Source organism: Acomys minous (assembly GCF_964271855.1).
Source record: "Acomys minous genome assembly, chromosome: 7".
NCBI classification, from domain to species: Eukaryota; Metazoa; Chordata; class Mammalia; order Rodentia; family Muridae; genus Acomys; species Acomys minous.
In genome coordinates, this window is record NC_140488.1 from 54,875,288 (window position 1) to 54,896,039 (window position 20,752).

At 38.5% G+C, this 20,752-nt stretch overlaps 1 protein-coding gene across 3 annotated transcripts in view; it reads right to left on the bottom strand.

The window, feature by feature from the left end:
• DIAPH2 (diaphanous related formin 2) overlaps positions 1-20,237 on the bottom strand; it is a 696,864-nt gene extending 676,627 nt beyond the window's left edge. For 2 of the 3 annotated variants that reach the window (XM_084790929.1, XM_084790928.1), the window contains exon 1: positions 19,741-20,237. In XM_084790929.1, the coding sequence (XP_084647055.1) occupies positions 19,741-19,872 (132 nt within the window). In that variant the 5' untranslated portion in view covers positions 19,873-20,237. The remainder of the gene's footprint in view (positions 1-19,740) is intronic. The other variant, XM_084790930.1, reaches the window with a different exon arrangement.
• Positions 20,238-20,752: the final 515 nt, after the last annotated feature.

Genomic DNA, 20,752 nt, shown 5'->3' on the forward strand with positions numbered 1-20,752 from the left:
TATTAAAGGATATGTATGTGTATATATGGAATCATATCTATGGGAAAAAATATTCTATCCTAGTAAGTCAAACAGGAGGAAAAGCTATTAACACAGGAAAAGCCCCTGCCTGTCAGTCCTAATTCTGTGGTAATGAAGTCATACGGCCCAGCCTGTGAGAGACATTCTTGAGAAGCATGTTATTCGTGGCACCACATATGGGTATCACTGAAAAAGAAACAAAACAGAAACTACTCTGACTCACGATTGGACTTCCAATTCCCAAGGCAAGATCAGTAAGAAGGGGGAGGAAAAACAGGCCAGGCAGTATTTTTGGCTCAACATACCAGGGGAGGCCCTTTGCAAGGCCCTTTCATATGGCTATGTGTTTTATGAATTTATAACTCAGGAAGTTCCTGTCCTCTTGGTTTATAGTAATACTCTTTGTGCCTGGAAAGCTCAGAAGAGATGTCACAAGAATCACAAATCTCACATAAGTAACTTGTCAAACACAAGATGACTCCCGTATTAGAGACCTATGCCTTTTTAGAATAATTCTGTGATGCAAAGAACTTGAAATTTTTATCAAACTGTCTGATAGCCTGTCCTGAAAGCTACAAAGCACTGCACATAAAAATAATCACTCATTTTCAGTAAAACACATCGTGGATCACATCTCCACATTAAAATACCTAAGACCATGAACATTCAGCAATTGCCTATATATACATCTTTGCTTTCAACTAGACTGAAAGACAGAATAATCATTCATCTCATGGGGAAAAAATTACTTTTAAGGAAACGTTAGAAAAAATCCTAAAAACCTACATCTATACATATATAAACATATATACAAGGTTAAGCTTTATTTTCAAAACACAATAACCAACACAACTATAATTAGTGTGACTCACATTACAAGTAGGTTTGTAGAAGAACTACACATAAACACATATTAATGCACTGCTTGATAGCCCAGCTATATACAATCCTGGACCAATTTTCAGTTACCTGGCTCTTATGTTAAGTTCATATGAGAATCGGGTGGCTAATTACCCTGTCTTAAATGCTATAGTAATAAAACTAAGCTGACAATGCCTTTTATTAAAAACTAATCTGTTGAAGTAAACTACCTTAATTAGGGGATTGTAGTTCAGGACGGCGCTAAGATTATGTTGCCATATTTGTTTCTAAGTTACCTTACTTTGAGGTAGGTGGTCCACACATAAAAATAGAAGTACTTTAGTGAAGCTATCTTTACCCTGTTACATATGTCACAAATCTTGCACCTTCTCTGGGAGTACTTCAAAGATGCTAAGTCTGTAATCGAGCCAAGACAATACATATTAAGTTTGACAGCATGAGCGCTGTAATCTAAGTTTCATGACCTTTAAGCCAGTATCTGTTTGTAGAAGGGAAATAACAAGAGATTGACTTAGAACAATGCAAACTTGAGAGGAACAGACATACAGCAGAGTAGAGTGAGAGATAGAGCCAATTAACTTGCTACAAAATTAAGTCATCAAAGTGCATGCTATTTAGAGTACGCATTTAATTTCACAGGTTCAAATCTGCCAAATTAAAGCATTACAAAGGGTATCAAAATTAATGGATGCTCTATATTTACACTGCAAACAAGGCAATTACCATGTAGTTTTAACAGGAGTTTAGACTTCGTGATATTTCCAATTATCAAAACTCTAGAGTAAGGTCTGATTATAAGCTCCAATCAGCTCCAATCACATTGTAAGCCCTGCTCCCTCTACTCTACTGCTCACTCTACCCAAGTTACAGGAAGAAGCAGAAATGTTTGAGTAGGCATCTGATGCTCGCTGTGGTTGAGCCACAGTCTCTCCATCTTGATAGGAGATAGTTTCAAACACACATCCAGGCCTCTCTAAACTCCCTCATACTTCTTCAAAAATTCCCTAATTCTTAGGCCCCTTGTAATCATGCCTTCTTGTATGTTGAAAGTGCTTCCTGAAGATTCACAGATTGAAATAATGTCCCCTCTGATGTCATGGTATTAGAAACCTTTGAAATGTATTAGAGAAAAGACGGGAGCTTACTGAGCTCTCAGTCATGTGAAGCTACCACAGAAAGCAGACGTAGATAACCACAAGAGGACCCTCACCAGAACCTAGTCATAATGTCATCATGATCCTGGATTTCCACCCTCCAGAGCTACATAAAATAAATTCTGTTGTGTGTAAGCCATCCAGTCTATGATGCTGACGATAATACACATACTCTACCCAGTAAAGGAAATGTTTTTCCTCACTCTATCACTATTTGTTAAAAAACAGCCTCCATACTTTTAAAGGAGCTTTTTATCCCCGTCTTCCCATGAAGTCATCCTTACTATTCAATTTAAAGTGAAATTCATCTGTGTTCCCAAACACCTTTACCCCTATATCTGTACCCCTATATCCTGCATCCTGCATCATATGTTCATAAAATCATATTCTCCAACTCTGTGTACACAGTAGGCAGGAATTGCTTATCTTAGGCCTGATAATGCTTGCTTACCCTCATGCTGAGATGGGCTTCTCTAAAACATTTACTATACTAATTAAATATTGAACAAGAAGAATTTCAAAGGTAGAACTCTTTCAACTGAGTTCCTTGACTAAGAAAGTCTTCAGTAGCAATAAAACTAACCATGGACACCTACATATTTGATGCTTAGGGACAACACTCAGCAAATCTGACCCCACTATTCTTCCCGCTCTAGGACCCAGATCAAACATACCATCTGAAAAGGCTCTCCTGTCTCTATTGAGCACAGTATGTAGCGCTCCAAACAGCACTCTGCTCATACCAATTATTGCACTTATCCCTCTTTTCTCAATAGCCCATGACCTTCTCAAGAGTGAGACCTGCTTGAAACTGTACTTATGCCCTCAGCATGATGCCTCATATATAGCAAGGAGATGATGTGCATGGAATGATTATATATTGTAACATACATTTATAATAAGCACAACAGTTAGTATGACTGTGCATGCTGCCAAAAGTAATTGTAGGTTGAAGGTGAAGGAATTAATCATGGCATCTTTACGCAGGTAAAAACAGTTTAACGCTTATATAAAGAAATGGAAGGAAAGCACTCAGAATTCACAAGGAAAGAACAAAAGTGTAAGAGAAGATGTTGAAGTAAATAGGTGGGATGATGTAGTGTGTGGCTTCAATTAAACAAAAGGAAAAACAGAAAAGAATGATAATTAGAATTAGATGCTTAATGTTATACACAAATACAAAATACCCTTGGTTGTATTGAGTTGAGTACAATGTAGTCAACGACTTTCCTTGGTCAAATAGTGAATCTAACCTTGATTCAACTGGAATGGAATAGAAATCATAAAGGTCAGTCAGTAACTAATAATAAAGAAATACAGTCCTTGTGATAAGTGAGGCAAGGGTAAACCTCAACTTAAAAAGGTGAACTTGATAAATACCATGTGAGGGAACAGTTGATTCTCATTTTTCTTTCAAAGGATATTAATATAATCACTCTCATAAAATATTTTCCTTTTTAATCTCTGTTTAGTCAAATCAAACCACAGCCTGGAGATGGCCCTCAGCTTACCAAGGTATAGTCTCCAACTGACATGTCATGTCGGTAGAAACGTTTGGCATCAGCTACATGCTGATACATGTATTTGGGGGGAATGCTATTGCCTGAACTGGTGTGTAGAGATGATAACCAGTAAGGACTTTGTGAGACTAGAGGAATAACTAGGACTTCAGAAGTTAACAAGTTGAGAAGCAGCAGGTACCAGGAAAGTCTATATCACAACGCATAAGCTACACACAGATCACCAGGTGTGGTGGCACACACAGGTAATCACAGCACTCACGAAGCTGAAGCAGGAAGATTGTGAGTTCAAGGCAAGCCTGAGCTCCATGGGAAGCCCACATCTCATAAATAAGAGCCACATAGATAAGGAGTTAAATATAAGGAGCATCAAGAGCTGGCAATGTCTCAAGGAATAAGCAAAATAAAATCACCTTTTAAACTCATTAGGAAGAGAACACACGCTTTCCTTAGTTGTCAGCAATGTGGTAAGTGAAAAGAAGTGCAATTCATAACAGAAAGTTGATAAAAAGTCAGTCCAGCAGGTTTTTATTCACAGAAAGGAAGAAGATAAAAATACAAGTCGTGAGGGCCAATGACATAAATGATGCTTCCTGGAAAACAGGGATGATCTCCTCTGTCAATGCAGGGCAGAAGACACAATGGGAAAAAGAAAATATCTGAGTATCAACAAGAGTTTTTCCACACTAGATACAGAAAAAGTCAGAAGATCTAAAGCCAGGTCCTCCATCAGAAGCAATCTATCTCAACCTTGACATTTTGCGTTGAGTACTTCTTTGTGTAGGTGGCATGTCCTACGAATTGTAGGACACAAAGCATCATTGTGGTCTCTACACACTACACTAGTAGCACTGTCTCCTAACACTATAAATTCTAAACTTTAAAAATTCTTACAGAAATTAGTAAATGTTTCCTGGGAATTAACACTGTCTCATCCAAAGAACCACTGACCTAAAATGGGGTGGGGTGGGGGGGGAGAGTAAGCTTTTAGAGACAGGGGAATCCTATGTCCCTTCTTATATGCTTGTCATTAACACAAAGTTGTCAGGGTTTAATGAAGTCAAACTAAAAGGAGAACAGCAACTAATATGGTGTGGTAGTTTAAATTGTGCCCCTCCTCCATCTGAACACTTGGTGGCACTGCTTAGGGATGTTTCAGAGGTATGGCCTTGATGGAGGAAGTCACTGGGGATGGTCTGAGTTTGCTCTCTCTGCTTTCTGCTTGCATTTGACGATATGAGCTCCCAGATTCCGGCTTCAGACTACTCGCATGCTGTTTGCAGCCATATCTTCATGCCATCATGGACCTTACCTTCCTAGAACCAGAAGCCCAAATAAACTCTATATTCTGTCAGGTGCCCTGGGCAAAGCCAGGGAAAAGTAACTAATATATATGGATTTTGAAGAATGGGAAAAAATGAAAAATAGGAATTTAATAAAAATTCTTCATCTGCTAAATTAGTATCCCTCTCATCATGTCTAACTTTCCCTTTCAAGTATGGTAAAAAGTTCTATGAAAAGAACCAACATGGAAATTTTAGCTCATTTACATTTGTGAGTGTCAAATTACCATAGGGTTCCATAAAATGCATAAATATTATATCTCATTAATTTTTAATAGTGATTATAAGTGTGAAGTAGCTTGAGTGCAGGCTCTAGGCATACAGTGAACTATTCATGATATAATATACCTATTACAGTTTTAAAATTAAAGGCACTCTCTTTCTTTTCATAGGTATGATGCTTAAAGCTGAGGGAAGTAGAACCCAAACTACATTATGCATTCTCATATTAGTTGGCATTTGAGCCCACAGTTAAGGCCTCTATTACTAGGCACACACCAATGCTAAAATAGTTTGTTACAACACTTTCTGCAGACTAATTAAAAAAAGATTGCACTTGGCTGACTATACCACACTTTTATAGCAGCCAATCTTTAGGCAAAGCAGACACAGGAAACAGCAGGACAAGGTAGGTGGTTCTTGGCACTTCCCTAATCAAGAAACAATGCATATCGTGTACTTGTGTAACAGGAGAGGGCATTAGTTTTCCAAAGCAGTTTTGCCTCACACAAAAGTTCAAAAACAAACAGAGAATGGGGAGGGGAGGAAAGAGGAAGGAATGCAATAAGATTTGCCATGTATTCTGTTCGAAAACACTAATGTACAAATGGGGAAAAGGAAAGGGAATGTATCACCATCAGTGAGAGTAGTAAAGCACAGCAAGCCTCGAGGTGACTCAGAAATTATGTAATAAAGGTCAAACGACCCAGACTGCTATTTTTAAGAACTGTGTCCATGTAGCCTTAAAATCCACAGCCACAACAGCCCTTCTGTGCCCATGGCACTTTTGCAAATGGTCACATATCTTCCCCTCTATTTTATGGCAGCAATTCAAAGAATTTTAACTTGGGATATTTCAGTAACATTGAAACAAACAGCCCTGAACTCTGCCTTCTAAATTATACATAAGCACAGTGAAAATGTAGGCCAGGTTTAAAACCTCACCAGTCAACAGGACTTCTGGGTCTTTTGGTTAATTTAGAGCAACCCTGAGACGTAGGCTCTTAGGCAGTATAGAAAATGATGGGTTAAAACATAGATTTTCATAATCACAGTGGTCCTAAAGCCACGTTTTCTGTTGTAGATTCTCAGGTAAGTTACTTAGCTGTTCTGATTCTTTCTTCTTATCTACAAACTGATGTCTGTCAAGATAAAATGTGTTAATATTCAGAGGGAGACAATCCACCATCAGTCCTTGAACATCCTTGTGCATTACTGCTGGTTAAGTCAAGACTGAAAGGTGCTGCTGGGATTGTATACAGGCTATTTCCCAGGGCTTTGTTTGTAGCAAGTAATTTACAGAATGAAGTAACATCTTACAATCCTAGCCAAGACCAGGCTGTGTGTCTGTCACTATTAGCGTGACAAACCCCTCAAGCTCAGAGTTCCTCTACCACATTACAAATAAATACCTGTATCCACCACCCAAGACTAAAATGTGGAACAAAGATTATGGTGAACCTGAGTATTATGCTGGCATGTTGCTATTACTTTTCCAATGATATTATTCTTTGTCTCTGACATAGAAGTCTTAGGCACCCTGCAATCATCTGTGAAATGACAGTGGGTACACAGTATAAAATCCCACACTTCATATTATTCTCAAAGATTTATTTTTAATTATATGCATGGGGGAGTATGTGCACATGAACTAAGTGCTCAGAGAGGCCAGGAGAGGGCGTTTAGTTTCTTGAGTTGGCATTACCAGCAATTGTGAGCCACCTGACAAAGATGTTAGGCACAAAACTTGGGTCCTCTGCAAGATCAGTGCTCCTAACTGAAATGGTCATTTCCCCAGCCTTCTTTGTGTGATTCTTCACAAATGCATGCAATAAACCCAGAAAAGCAACCAGATATATGATATTCAGTATCACTGAATTATCTCTGGGTAGCCTGACTACACTGAACAACATAAATGACTCAATGCTCAGAATGCCCTAGAATGCAGGTAACACTCTCTAAAGGGAAATGTATGGATCAAACAGTGTTGCTACAGTCTTCCCTGGACTAGAATAACTCAGGTTCCAGAAATTAAACAAAAAAAAATAAAGTTAGGTGGGATACCCAGTTTTTAATATTCAGCCTAAACAACTGCCTTTCATAATTCCCACTTTTAATCTAACTAAACTCTCATGTATTTGTGTTAAGTCAGATTCATTGCAACTCTTAATAATCTTTGACCCTTAATTTGTGGAAGCTGAATGAAGCTCAGGCAGATCATCTATTTCTACTCCTTTGCTGTAAAAAACAAACTGGTAGCTAGAAAGATTAATAAATGATGTGCCCATAACTACAGTTTCAAGTTAGTTCATTTCTAGGAAATCTCCTCAGGTAGCCAGAAACAAGCTCTTTTAATTAGTAGGATGACATACATACCCTAGTTAACCCATTCCAACTCTGAGTAGCATAAGAAGTACTTTTAGATCCTTGAAAACTCATACTGGTGTGCTAAGATTAAAAAAAAAAAAAGTAGTTTCCCTGACAACTTAGTGGTGACGAGTATGAATGGGAAATACTGTTACATAAATATTTGACACATTCAACAACTTATTTACTGACAATTCTTCTACACTGATAGTCTGAAAAAATAAATAAACATAAGGAATAAAACCTAAAAACATTCAAGTAATAACAGATTCTTCAAGGCATGGAGGGAGTTAAAAGCCAGGATCTGCAACATAATACAATAACATACCTTGATCCATAATTAACTGGAACAAAACTGGAAAGACAAGTGTGGAAAACTAGTCTTAAAGCCCTGTAAAGTCCCTACTTTCAGTTATAACTAAACCTACATTTCATTTGATATAGATACACCACTACTTAAAATTAAGGATATAGTCTCAGGCCAACTCAGCTTATATAAAAATGAAGGGTTTGGAGCTCACAAAAATTCACAAGAACATCTGAAAACAGATAGAGCAGGTTGAACTGCACAAGTGTAAGAATTTAGAGATCACAAAACATAAGTATATCCTGCTTTAGTAAAACAAATACGTGAAAAATCTGAGAGACTCAACATTGATAAAATCCAGGCCTTTTTTTTTTCCTTAGCATCGTAAGCTTGTTCTTCCATTTATAGACCATTAGCTATTCAACCTAAGGAGCAGAAATGTAAGCTACTGTAGTGCCAAGGACAAACAATCTGTGATGGCAACCTAAGAAAGGTTTATTTCACTCACAAATGTTTTATATACACACTGACTCTTCTGGAAAACATTGATTTCATAATATCACTGCCAATCCCATCTTAACATTCTGTATACATTCAAGTTTACAGTATAAAGTTCAAAAAAGTACAGCCTTATCCATATAATCAGTGACTATATAAAACTATTTGGAAAAATGACAAGAAAATCACTGGGAGGAGTACAGAAAGGGCAGAGCCTTAGTTTAACTGTGAGCCTAGGCACTCAAGGAAACAATCAACCACATTTAAAGATTTCAAAATTCAAAACCAAAAGTAGTTATGTATAGGACAATACATTACATGCATACACACATAATATTCTTGTGTGTGTCATTCAAAGTGAATGACAAATGAAATATGCCTATTCTAGAAGGCTGGAGGCGTGGCTCAGAAGTTAAGACAATTTACTGGTCTTCCAGGGAACACAAGTTTGGTTCTTAGTACATCTGGCAACAAACAAGTGCCTATAGCTCCATCTCCAGGGATTCCTTACACTTATGAGAACATAAAAACATACAAATATGGATAATTAAAAATAACATGTAATTTAAAAACCCTATTCTAAATAAGAAGACATTCAGCTATGCCCTATGCTTCCTGAATTTCCTGCCAGATACAAAAATGATATGCATCACCTAACCTATATAAGATGATTGTGTAAAGTAGAAAAATACTCCAAGAAGACAGAGTCTTGTGTCTGGCCTATGTTGGCAAATGATATGATCTCCATAGTCTGATGCCCTTTTGTAGGGCCAAACTCTACATAATAACATTGCTCTATTATACAACATGTTATTAAAGGTCAAAATATAAATGCACAGTATCTGCATACAGAACCTTCCTAAATAGCACCAGCAAGCTTAATGTTCTATTAAACATTTCAGATTTTACCAATGATTAATTTCAAAGCACATAAAACAATACATCCACAACTTTCCTTCCCTTACGCAAAACAAAAGAAGAAAATGCTAGCTGTCTATGGAGCCCCAACAATTATCATTCATGTATGTCTTTAGAGGAAAATAACCCACTTGACTGGATCAGTAACTGTTCAGCCAAGCAGGTAAAAGGAGACAGAGATTACTAGACTAAAGTTATTTAAGTCCACAAAGTTAGAGTACACACTCTGCCTTTCAGCATGGTAGCAGCACTAAATGGGTATCGAAAGAGTACTCCTTACACAATTTCTTAAAATATTCTGTGGGGAGTATAGGTCATTTGCTAAAGTTGATTTCTCATATCTATTGACTCCACCCATCCCCAGATTCATGATCCTTAATATAACCTGGTTTTCAAGTATAACCCCTAATATCTAAATTAAAAAATATGGTAAGTAGGAGCTTCTGGCTAAGATTCACTTACCCATTAAATTAGACTCACATCTAGAGTATGTCAGTGTGGCTAAATAACAAAGAAAGCTATCTGTAATGCCAAATTGGCATTTATTTGGTAATAAAAATGCAGGCAACCTAAGCATGTTATTATGTATGTGCACATATGTCAAGGAATTCTATGCATCATTTATATAAACAGAACTCAAGAATATTTTCATATTTGCTCAAGTATCTATAGCCCTTCTCAGGCAGAAAAATTCTTCCACATAAACTCCACTTCACTTTACAAGTTACAAAATGAAGAAAGTGAAGTCAGAAATCTAAATTTGGTCTATTTTCTATGGTACAGAGTAGCTATTTCAAACAGTCTACCCACACTTGTACAGATAACTCTTGTAGATAATTTTACAGGATTATAGACAAATGTGAACTTAAGTTAGATTGATATTTATGTGAAGTAACTTTAAACACAATTTTAACTTTATTTAAAGCTATATTTATCTATTGAGTTTGGTGGCATGTATATTAATTATACACACATTAGATTAAAAGTCTAATTATTTTTTAGGTAATTGAGAATGCCTGATTATGGGTTAAACATTAGATGATATAGAAGAATGCATTAGTTTTTAAAGACATGACAGTGGCATAGTGATTGTTTTCAAAAAGTCAGGAATTTTCAGAGATGCATGCTGAAGTCTGTAGAAGTAAAATGGCATAATATCTAAATTTAGTGTCAACTAAATTCCTCTAGCAAGGGAAAAACAAAGGACAGATAAGGGAAATTTATAAATTCTAGAGAACTAATTACTCTGTCTGGGTAATAGATAAGTGGAAACTCATCATATTTTATTTTCATTTTTTGTATTTTTGAAATGTTTTAAAACATTTCAACTTGATTTAACTTTTATCTTGATAAAGAGAACAAGAAATTAGGAGTACACTAAAAATTCCTCAAAATGTTGAATGGACATTTACCATAATACGTCTATAGACAACTATCACAACAAACAACTTAAAAAAAAAAAGGTTGTGAGCTGAGGAAATAGCTCAGGCAATATAGTGTTTATCTACCATGTATGATGCCACAGCCTTAATGCTCAATGTCTCATAAATAGAGCATGGTGGCACATGCCAGTAATCCTATTCAGGAGGAAGAGGCAGGAGGAGCAGAAGTTCAGAGTTACCCTAAACTACACAGAGTTTGAGGCCAGCTTGAGTTATATGATATATGATTATATTGGGTTATATGATATGTCTCAAAAATAAAGGACTGTAGCTAGGCACTGTGGCGTACACCTTTAATCCCAGCATGTGAGGAAGCAGAGGCAGGTGGACTGCTGTGAGTTTGAAGCCAGCTGGGTCCACAAAGTGAGTCCAGGACACATTCCAAGGCTACACAGAGAAAACCTGTGTTGAAATAAACAAAAACAATTTTAATTTTAAAAAAGGACTGTAATCAAAGTTCTGTTCTCCTCAGGCAAGCATTCAAAATACTAGTGACTGAGTCAACGGCCATTTCTGAATAATTTCTTCCTAATGCTATGTTTGAGTTGCACTTAGGTTGTCAGATTCAATTAGAAGGGTCTCACTTCTGAGAAGCACCACCTTATGGAGAACAAACAACAAAAATGGACAGCCAGTTTACTAATCTATTTTTGGTAGCAATGTAGTGTGCTCTTCCCAGAGCAATGGAATAAAATCTTCACTAAACCAAAGACAGTACACATGGAAATGAGTTTAAAATTGTGTTTTCTACACTCTTTCACAAGGAAGGCAACAATTTCTTCTTCCCCAGGCCACCTCACACAAAACAAGTATCCCAATTCAGTTAAGATTCTAATTAAAACTATAGTCAAAGACATCATTTGATAGTAAATCAGATTCAGCCTGATCAGGTAATAAACTTTAACTTAGAATGTATACCTTCCTATTCCTGTGCTCACAATAAACACCATGTGAAAATATATGTCAACCTTTACATGGACCAATTATGAGCTGTCTTCTACAATGGGTATCTCCCATATGAGGCCAAGTTAGGTTGCAAGATTACAGCAATGTTTTTAGGTCACTTATCCATTGTCATAGCAGTTTTTTTGTCTCCAAAAATAAATAATGTAGCACATATAGCCTAAATCTGGCAGAAGGAACTGAGAGTGAGGGAAATCTGAGCTTCAATAACAACCATTTCAATGCTAAGGCTACCCTCATATAAAGTTAGCATATATACTATTTTCAGAGCATCCTGGTATTTACAGTGTTGTTTGACTTCAGGTTAGAAATGAGTAATATTTCACTGCTATGACATGTTGCTACTGACAAAGTTCTCAGTACTTACAATGAAGTCTAAAAGGATTATAATTATAAATTGTTCAAAAAGGAACAAAAGAAGTAAGAGTTTGAATAACACTTTACTTTTAAGAGTCCCTGAAGCATAATGACTCAGTGCTATAGATAACTTCTACAATAGAGATGATAGCTTTTAAACTTATCTCTACGTCAGTCCCCAAAACACCCGAATAACTCAGTTTCCTTATTTGTACAACATCATTAAGCTCCCTGACAAGACAGAATGACATACATATCTACTGTATTTTTTAACAAAAGTTTTAAATGCCTGAAATTGATCAGTTCAAATGAAAACGGGAGATATGTTCTTTAAAAATTTAGAGTGTGGGCTGGAGAGATGGCTCAGTGGTTAAAAGTACTTATAGTTCTTGCAAGGACCTCAGTTTGTTTCCCAGCACACACATGGTGGCTTCAAAACCATGGGAAAGTCCAGTTCCAGAGGTCTTGATACTCTCTTCTGACCCATATACTCACCAGAAACACATGGCATGCACACATATACATGTAAACAAAATCATTCAGACACATAAAATAAATCTAAAATTAAGTAATAGTAAAAATAGTGAACAAAAGTTAAGCACACAGTTACAATCACTCAGGTGAAAGAAATAGGACAGAAAGTATCATGCTTCAAAGACAAAGGGAATTGAGGAAGAGAACAAAGAATCAATCAACACACACCTGGTTATACCATTTTATACAATAACAAATTAGGGACTTCAAATTGCAACTCCAACATGAAATTCAATAGCCAGAACAACTTTTTTTTTTCAAAAATGGGGATTAAAGCCCAGGTCTTTATGAATGCCAGGCAAAGACTCTACCATGGAGCTATACTACAATTTAATCACATTTGATTCAGGTGATATAAGGGCTTAACAGTAATGTATATTTCTATAACAAATTTTTCTAAGTGTACTCTTAATGTTTACTGGACTTTATCGAAGCCATCTTGCCTGGCAAATCAGACAGGCAAGGCGGTGTGCTTTTGTAGTCCCAGCTACTGACCTGTGACAGAAGGATCACCTGAGGTCAGGAGTTAAAATATAGCCTGGTCAACACCGTCAAAAATCAAACAAGCATTTTGGGCATGAAGCCATATCTCTGACTGGCAGACATTAATAAGAGCTCAAATTTCTGATATTAGTGCTCACCAGAGATCACAAGCAAATAAAAGACAGAAAAAAACACTGGAACTCAGAGCTTTTAACTCTACGGTCCATATTGTTTTGAGATTAATCTACAGTTTCCTCATAATAACAGCAAACTGTTACTTGGCTCACCCATGTCAGTACCATCTCACTGCATGTGAATTCTGGCTTTGACATCAGAAGAATCTAAACAAACAATGGGAGGAGGCGAGTTTCTCACAACCTTAAAGAGGTTGTTTGAATTTCTAACTCATAAAATATATAGGAACCAGACATATAGGCTCAGGCCATAATCCATTTATTTGGGATGTGGAAGGAAACAGGATCACATATTGGCCAGCCTCAGGAGCTACATAGTAAACTTAAGATCAGACAAGGGTCTCAAAGCAAAGCCAAATAGATATAGAAGAATAGACAGGAATGTTCATTTGATAATATACACATGTACACACTAACAAAAGTTATAGCTCATAAAAAATTACAATTAGGGTCTGGTGATGCTACTCAGTTGATAGAGTGCTTGCCTAGCATATATAAGGCCTGGGTTCAGTCCTCGGCACTACATACACCAGATACAGCATGCAAGCATGTAATGTCAGCATTAGAAGTAGAGATTGAAGGATAAGAAGTTCAAGAGCATCCCGAACTACATAGGGAGCTCAAGGCCAGCCTGGAGTAAATGAAACCCCATCTCAAAAAGCAAAAAACAAAACCATCCATTTGTTTTTCTTTGTCTTTCTGTTTGATTGTTTCATGTCTCTTTTCAACAAAGTAACTACCAATATACCTCACCTATAGCGACAAAAATTCCTAGCTAATTATCACTGGTGGGAGTTATAAAAATAAACAGAAAAGAGGACATGATCTTTGTAAAACATGATCAGTACATAATATTGAAACTCATGACAGCTAGAGATTCAGAAGAAGGAAGGGAGCTCAGTAAGCCTAAACAACAATAAAACTGGAGTGCTAAGAGTGGAAGAATGGAGGGATGGAAGGATTCAGGGGTGGGGGGTAGGAGCTCCACAGGGAGACCATCAAGGCCTGCTGATCTTGACCCAGGGAGGCCTGCACAAATTGACGCACCAACAAAGGAAAATGCACACAGAGAATCTAGACACCCTGTTGAAATATAGCCAATGGACAGCTCATTTTCCATGTTGGGCGTGGAGGGGCAAACAGAGGGGACTGCCTGTGACTTGAACTCTGGTGGCCTTGATTTGATCCCTTCCCCTTGGAGGGGAGGCCCTGTTGGCACACAGGAATGGGAGCACTATGCTGGCTATCCTGATGAAACCTGATAGGCTGTGGTCAGACAGTAGAAGAGCCCCCATCCACCCACATCAGAGGTCATGGGGAAGGGATCGGAATTTAATATGTATAAATTATAATTTTTTTAAAAATTTAGAAAAAGAAAATTTAAAGCAGTGATTCTCAACCTGTGGGTTGTGACCTGTTTGGATTCAATTGACCCTTTCTCAGAAGTCAGAAATCAGATTATCCTACAGATACTTGCATTATGATTCAGAACCGTGGCAAAATCACAGTTATGAAGTAGCAACAAAATAATGTTATGGATGGGGGGTCACCACAACATGAGGAACTGTATTATAAAGGATTACAGCATTAAAAAGGTTAAGAACCACTGGTTCAAAGAAAGGAAGAGAAAGCTTCCTTTCATTAAAGATTTGGTGAGAAGACTGAGGGTAGTGTTTGGAAGGAGAGAAAATGGGAATGACAGGTATAAAGAAATTCAGAAGTATGGAGTACATGAGCAGCAACAGGAGTCCAGGACTGGAAATGGCAAACTCAGCCATATTGACTGGCCTTCTTCCCTCTATTCCAGCATCTCTTTTTAGGAAATTCTCCACTGTTCTCAATTTCTTTCTGAAAAACATATCCAATCAGACAACTGTCTTATTTTAATCTCTCCAACAACTTACTCTGACTTTCAGGAAGGAAAGTCCAATGTGACAAACAAAGATCTACTGTGACCTGGAGCCTTTTTGGCCAGATCGAATAGTAAATACAACTTTGTTCCTGCTTTTTGTTTCAGCCATTTGTATCTAGTTGAACATTATCAGCATATTTCTAGATCTACGTAACTTTGTATATGGTACCATTTTAACCTAGAGTCATCTTTACATCATCTTCTTCATTCAAAAGCCTATTCAAGCCTTTGTGCACATGCTTTCTACTATAAGCCTTTCTTCATCCAAGAATCCAATTTGGTGCTAGACAGAGAGTTCAGCATTTAAGAGCATTGTCTGCTCCTTCAGAGGACCCAGGCTTAATTCTCAGCACCCATATAGAAGCTCACAAATGTCTGTAACTGCAGTTCCAAGGGATTGGATGCTCTCTTTTGACTTCCATAGGCACCAGACATTCACATGGTGCACAGTGCATGTGCATGGAGGCAAAATACCCATGCAAATGAAACAAAATAAATACATAAAGATATATTTTTAAAAATCCAATTTGGCTGGGCAGTGGCAGAACATACCTTTAATCCCAGCACATGGGAGGCTGAGACAGGCAGATCTCTGAGTTTGAGGTCAGCCTGCCCTACATAGTTAGTTCCAGGACAGCCAGGACTACACATAGAAACCCTGTCTTGAAAAAACATTTAAAAAATCCAATTTGATTTAAATGCCCCTTTGTGGCATTTTTTATAACACTTTCATATAATTAACTCCCCTCTCTGTTTCACTGAACTAGGATAATTTTTTTATTTTGAGGTAAGGCCACACTTTATAGCCTAGTCTGGCTTCAAATGTGAGATGTTTCTACTTCAGGAGTGTTGAGAGGATAACAATTGGGATATAGTGTGAATAAATTATAATAAAGAAAGAAAGAAAAGACATTTAAAAATCAAAGAGTACTAGGAATACAGTTATGCATCCTTACACCTGGCCTGACTTTGAGCACCTTCATTTCACCAAACTTGGAAGTCATGTTCAGTACTTGGCAAACATCGTGTGTACATAAAAATGGTCAGAATTTATTATCTAAAATCAAAGCATAATTCATCCAATTGTAAATAAATAACCAAACACTGATTTATACAATAACCAAAATATTCAAGTGCTATTATAAGTTACTAACTGAAATTCATTGTCTTAAAAAAGCAACAGCTTCAGAAAGTATACAGACAGGAAAACAAAATGCAAAAATATCAATTTTGCCAGGCTAGTCTATATCTACCATTTTGTGATGGAAGAAGGAGGTGTTAGGGTCACTTTAACAATATTCCCCATCATTCTCACTCTCTTGTTTAGTGGTGTGTGTGTGTGTGTGTGTGTGTGTGTGTGTGTATGTGTGTGTGTAAAGTATGTGTATGTGTATACGTGTGTGTGTGTGTGTGTGTGTGTGTGTGTGTGTGTGTGTGTGTGTATGTGTAAACGTGTGTGTTTGCCTATGTTTGAAGAGCCAGAGGTCAATCTTGGAGAGGCCATTCATCAGAAGGTACTTCCTTTTTTTTTTTTTTTTTTTTTTTTTTTGAGAAAGATTCTTTCAAAAGAATCTAGGACCCCTTTGGTTGGCTAGACTAGACTGGCTGCCCTGTATTTCCCCAGGGATCTCCCTGTCTCCTGCTACCTCTATCACTGTGATTACAAATGTATGCCACCAGGCCAGGCTTTATATAAGTTTGCTGATCATCAAACTCACATCCTCATATTTGTATGCAATCACTTTACTAACTGAACTACCTCTGTGGCACCAGCACTATTTTCTCTTAAAGGTTAAATCCTTGATTTAAATATGTGAACTACAAGATGGAGCTTCTTCCCAACACTTTTCTAGGGCACTTTCTCTCCTATTAGGTTAACAAAATACAATCCATGTTAGACATTGAATTACTAATTAATCTAAGTGCCACGCTGTTTAATAGCATGCTACAATCTGAGCCTAACCAGAAAGTTATATAAACTAAATGAATACAATTACACCACTAGTCTTATGGTTTGAGAACTCCAGTGACTGGGTTAAATTTTTTAATGTGTCAGAAACTTCCATTACAGCTGAACAGCATATAGATAGCATATTTCTCAATTTCTTTTTATCCCTGCAGGGTTTCCTTGTATGGCTCCTCCTTCTCCCCAGTTTTCTTTCACTTCTCCCTCCATCAGAGTCTTTTCCTTTGCTGGTTTTGAACTACAATGGTTCTTTTTCTTTCTACAGTTCATGGATGCTTGTAAGAAACTAACAAAGGGCATAAAACCCAGAAAAAATGAAAATATATCCAATTTTTCTCATATAATTTGAAGAGTTTTGAACCCCTAACAACATAATAATGCAAATAATACTGCCATTTTGTAGCCACACACAATTCCTTCCACTCACAATTAGGAATTATACTGAAACATAGTAAATAGCATCAATGTTTTTTAAAATTTAGTCTAAGGTCTCATCATACTCACAAAACTTTAAGTTAAGAATCCCAGGTGAACTCTTTCCCTAAAACATTTATCAAATCTTATTGTTTGGTCAAACTGTTTGCATTAAAATGTGCCATACTACATTCCTTCCCCTTTTTATTAGCTGTGACACATTGGCTTGTAAAATCCATACATATAGAAATTATGCTAAAAAATTATACTTGAGAAGAAAAACAGAAAACTCAAGCAGGTATGACACTCTGGGTTCCAATATGTGATCTACTGTATCAAGCTATGTTGACTATGGAACACTGAAGTAGGCTAGGAACTGAAAGTGATACTATCTCGTAGTTATCTAGTTACCTTGTAAAATCAAGGAAAACATAAAAGATGAAATAAAGCAAACAGCCCAAGAGTAAGAAGAATTTTACCAAGGTGTTAATACTAATAGAGATAACTGCTTTTCCTTTAGTATCCTTAAAAGTGGAATATTTTTGGTAGATGTATAAAATTATTTATGGAAATATTCCTTATTATTTTTAATTAAACTTTTAATTGCTGATCAGAGTTTATACTTGGGTCAAAGAGAAGTAAAAAGGAAAACAGAAGGTAGATCACTATTTTACCACACAAACTAATAAATTTCAAAGTCACATTATCAAAACTTTAACTACTTGGCTGAACATGGTGGCTCATGTACTCAGGAGGCGTTGGTAGGAATATCTCTGTGAGTTTGACGTCATCCTGGTCTCTGTAGCAAGTTCCTTAACAGAAAGACCCTGTCTCAAAAAGAAAGAACGAGAAACAAAAATTCTTTAAATGCATTCAATTCTAGCAATACACTCAGAACTGTTTTCCCAAATTCATAATGGTGCAGACCCTCTTTATAACTGTGAAAGATACTGCAGCAATTCAAAAAAGCTGTGACTCAATTTCTTTATTTTTAAATGCTGGGGTAGTACGATACATGAGGCAAGAAATTTCTAGATTTGTCACGGGTTTGTATGAAATTGATAAGATTTTGAATTTGTTATATTAATCCAGGCCAAGTCCTTTCCCACATAATGGAAGACTTCGTATGTCCTAATGTTTGAGCCCTGTTTTCGCGTATGGACAGTCTCTAACCGGGAGGCAAAGAGGAGCCAAAAGAGAAGTGCAAGTCCAGACCAAATGGCCAGATACCACAGGAAATGGTTTGAGTTGCATGTCAGTCTCACCCTCTCTTCTGTTAGAATCACGTTGTTGCTTACAACTAAAATGTAGACGTGCAACATGTGGCTTGCGCTTGGAATGTGAACTAGGAATCTTCTGTTCAAAAGGCTTATGAGAGGCAGAAAACTTTATTTGCTGAATCTGTACAGGAAACCCCTTTCTCCCCATTCCACTGAAATTAGAAAGTTTACAAAAAGAGGAACCGTTTTAACTGATGAGTTGAAGAAACCCCAGTATTTCCCAACTAAATACCAGGCCCCATAGATTTCTTGTCTCTAGGCAGGAAATGAACTACTACTACTACTGACCTACACTGTCGGGACTGTGAGACATGTAAGGGGTACATAACTGCTTTTGAGCATTCTCAGCCAAGTGGAAACACTGGGTCGCGATGGTTGAGAGGACTTCTTCACTCAGCCTCCTCCAACTCCCACGCTCCCCTCAAGCCCCACACTTCCAAAGAAATGTTTCTTAGGCAAGCACATGGGAGGGGGCAAACGCACGCAGCCGCTTCTTCCTTGAATTTCTGGCAAAGTGGAAGGACCAGGGAACCTATGCCCTGCTTGTCCTGACGAGTGGGTTCCAATGTGTTTGAAACCCAGAGGAGGGAGCTTCCCCTGCCCTGGACCCCAAGTGTTAAGAGGACAAAACAGCAACTGACAAGAGGTGGGAGGGAAATGGAATCCCGCAAAGAAGGTTCGCGCCCACAAGTTAGACAAACAGCCCTACCCAGTACTCTATAACTCTATGCCGAGTGTCCCCAAGTCGGGGTGGGGCCTTTCTCCCCAGCGAGCTGACAAGAGAGAGGGCCGGGTTAAGTAGAGAAGGGGTGCTCTTCCGCCCCCACGCCGTCGCCTTCCCCGAGTTGCGCGCGGCGAGATCGCGGTTGCCGCTGGGAGGGGGGCCCTGGTCCCCAGCATATTCCAAAGCAGGACGACAGGGGCTCTAGGGTTCCCGAGGCTAGCGGTGGTTGCAAGAAGACTTACCAATTTGGGTTTGTTTTTCGTCTCCTCTTCGTTGGCGGCCCGGTTCCCCGCGCCCCGCTTGTTGCTCCGGCCCACGCCGGGATCCTCGCCGCCTCCTCCAGCTCCCGACGCCGCCGCCCCGAGCTGCTCCATCTTTCTCTGGCCCTGTCACCTGCCTCCCTGGAACCCCACGTCTCCTCAAGGGCAAAAGCCCCCCGGAGCGCTTCGGATGTCCCGCGTCCACGAACAGAGAGGGTTGCCCGCCAAGCGCTGCTCCTAGGCCACCCGGTCTCCCCAGTCTCAGGCAACCCCGACGCAACCACGCTGGAGCCACCACTCAGCGCTGGGGCAAGCCCTGCCCCTAAGCAGCTGCAATCACCACAGTCGCCTCCGCCCTCAAGGCGGTGTTTAGGGTGGAGGAAAAGTAGGTGCCTGTCTCTTTAAGACAGCCTCAACACACGTGATTCATCAAAGTGCTTGCTGTGGGTCGCCAGAGCAGGAGCCTAAAGCCGCTTCCTACTCCTGGGGCTACGCCGGCTGGGCTACTGAGCATGCCGGGAGCGGCGACTGGAGCCTGCCAGAGGACTTTCTGCTGTGGTTAAGCACTGATTTCACTTCCTAGTATAGCCTAGCACCAAATGGAAGGGAACTAGCCTAGACGGAAAAAGGAAAGCCCATTTTAGAGATAGGGAAACTGAGTGAGAAGGACTTTCGTATATATTTTACTGACTAGGCCACCTCTTCGCCAGGCAGAGGGCCATTAAACTCAGTTGGAAGGTTTAATTAGCACTTCAACTGGCACAGTATAGGAAGACCACGGGGAGTTCTGATCAATTGTCTAGACAAATTCTATGGGCCAAAGTGAAAAGAGTGGGTGCTTCTGTTGCCATGACTGCACTGTGGCCAAAGAAATACAATCACTTTCTTCCCAGGCTGTTAGTGGTTAAAGCCACCAGTACCCCACCAAGTAATCCTTAGGGTGATATTAGGCTATTTAACCAAAGCACCTATTAACAGTTTACTATTGAACTAA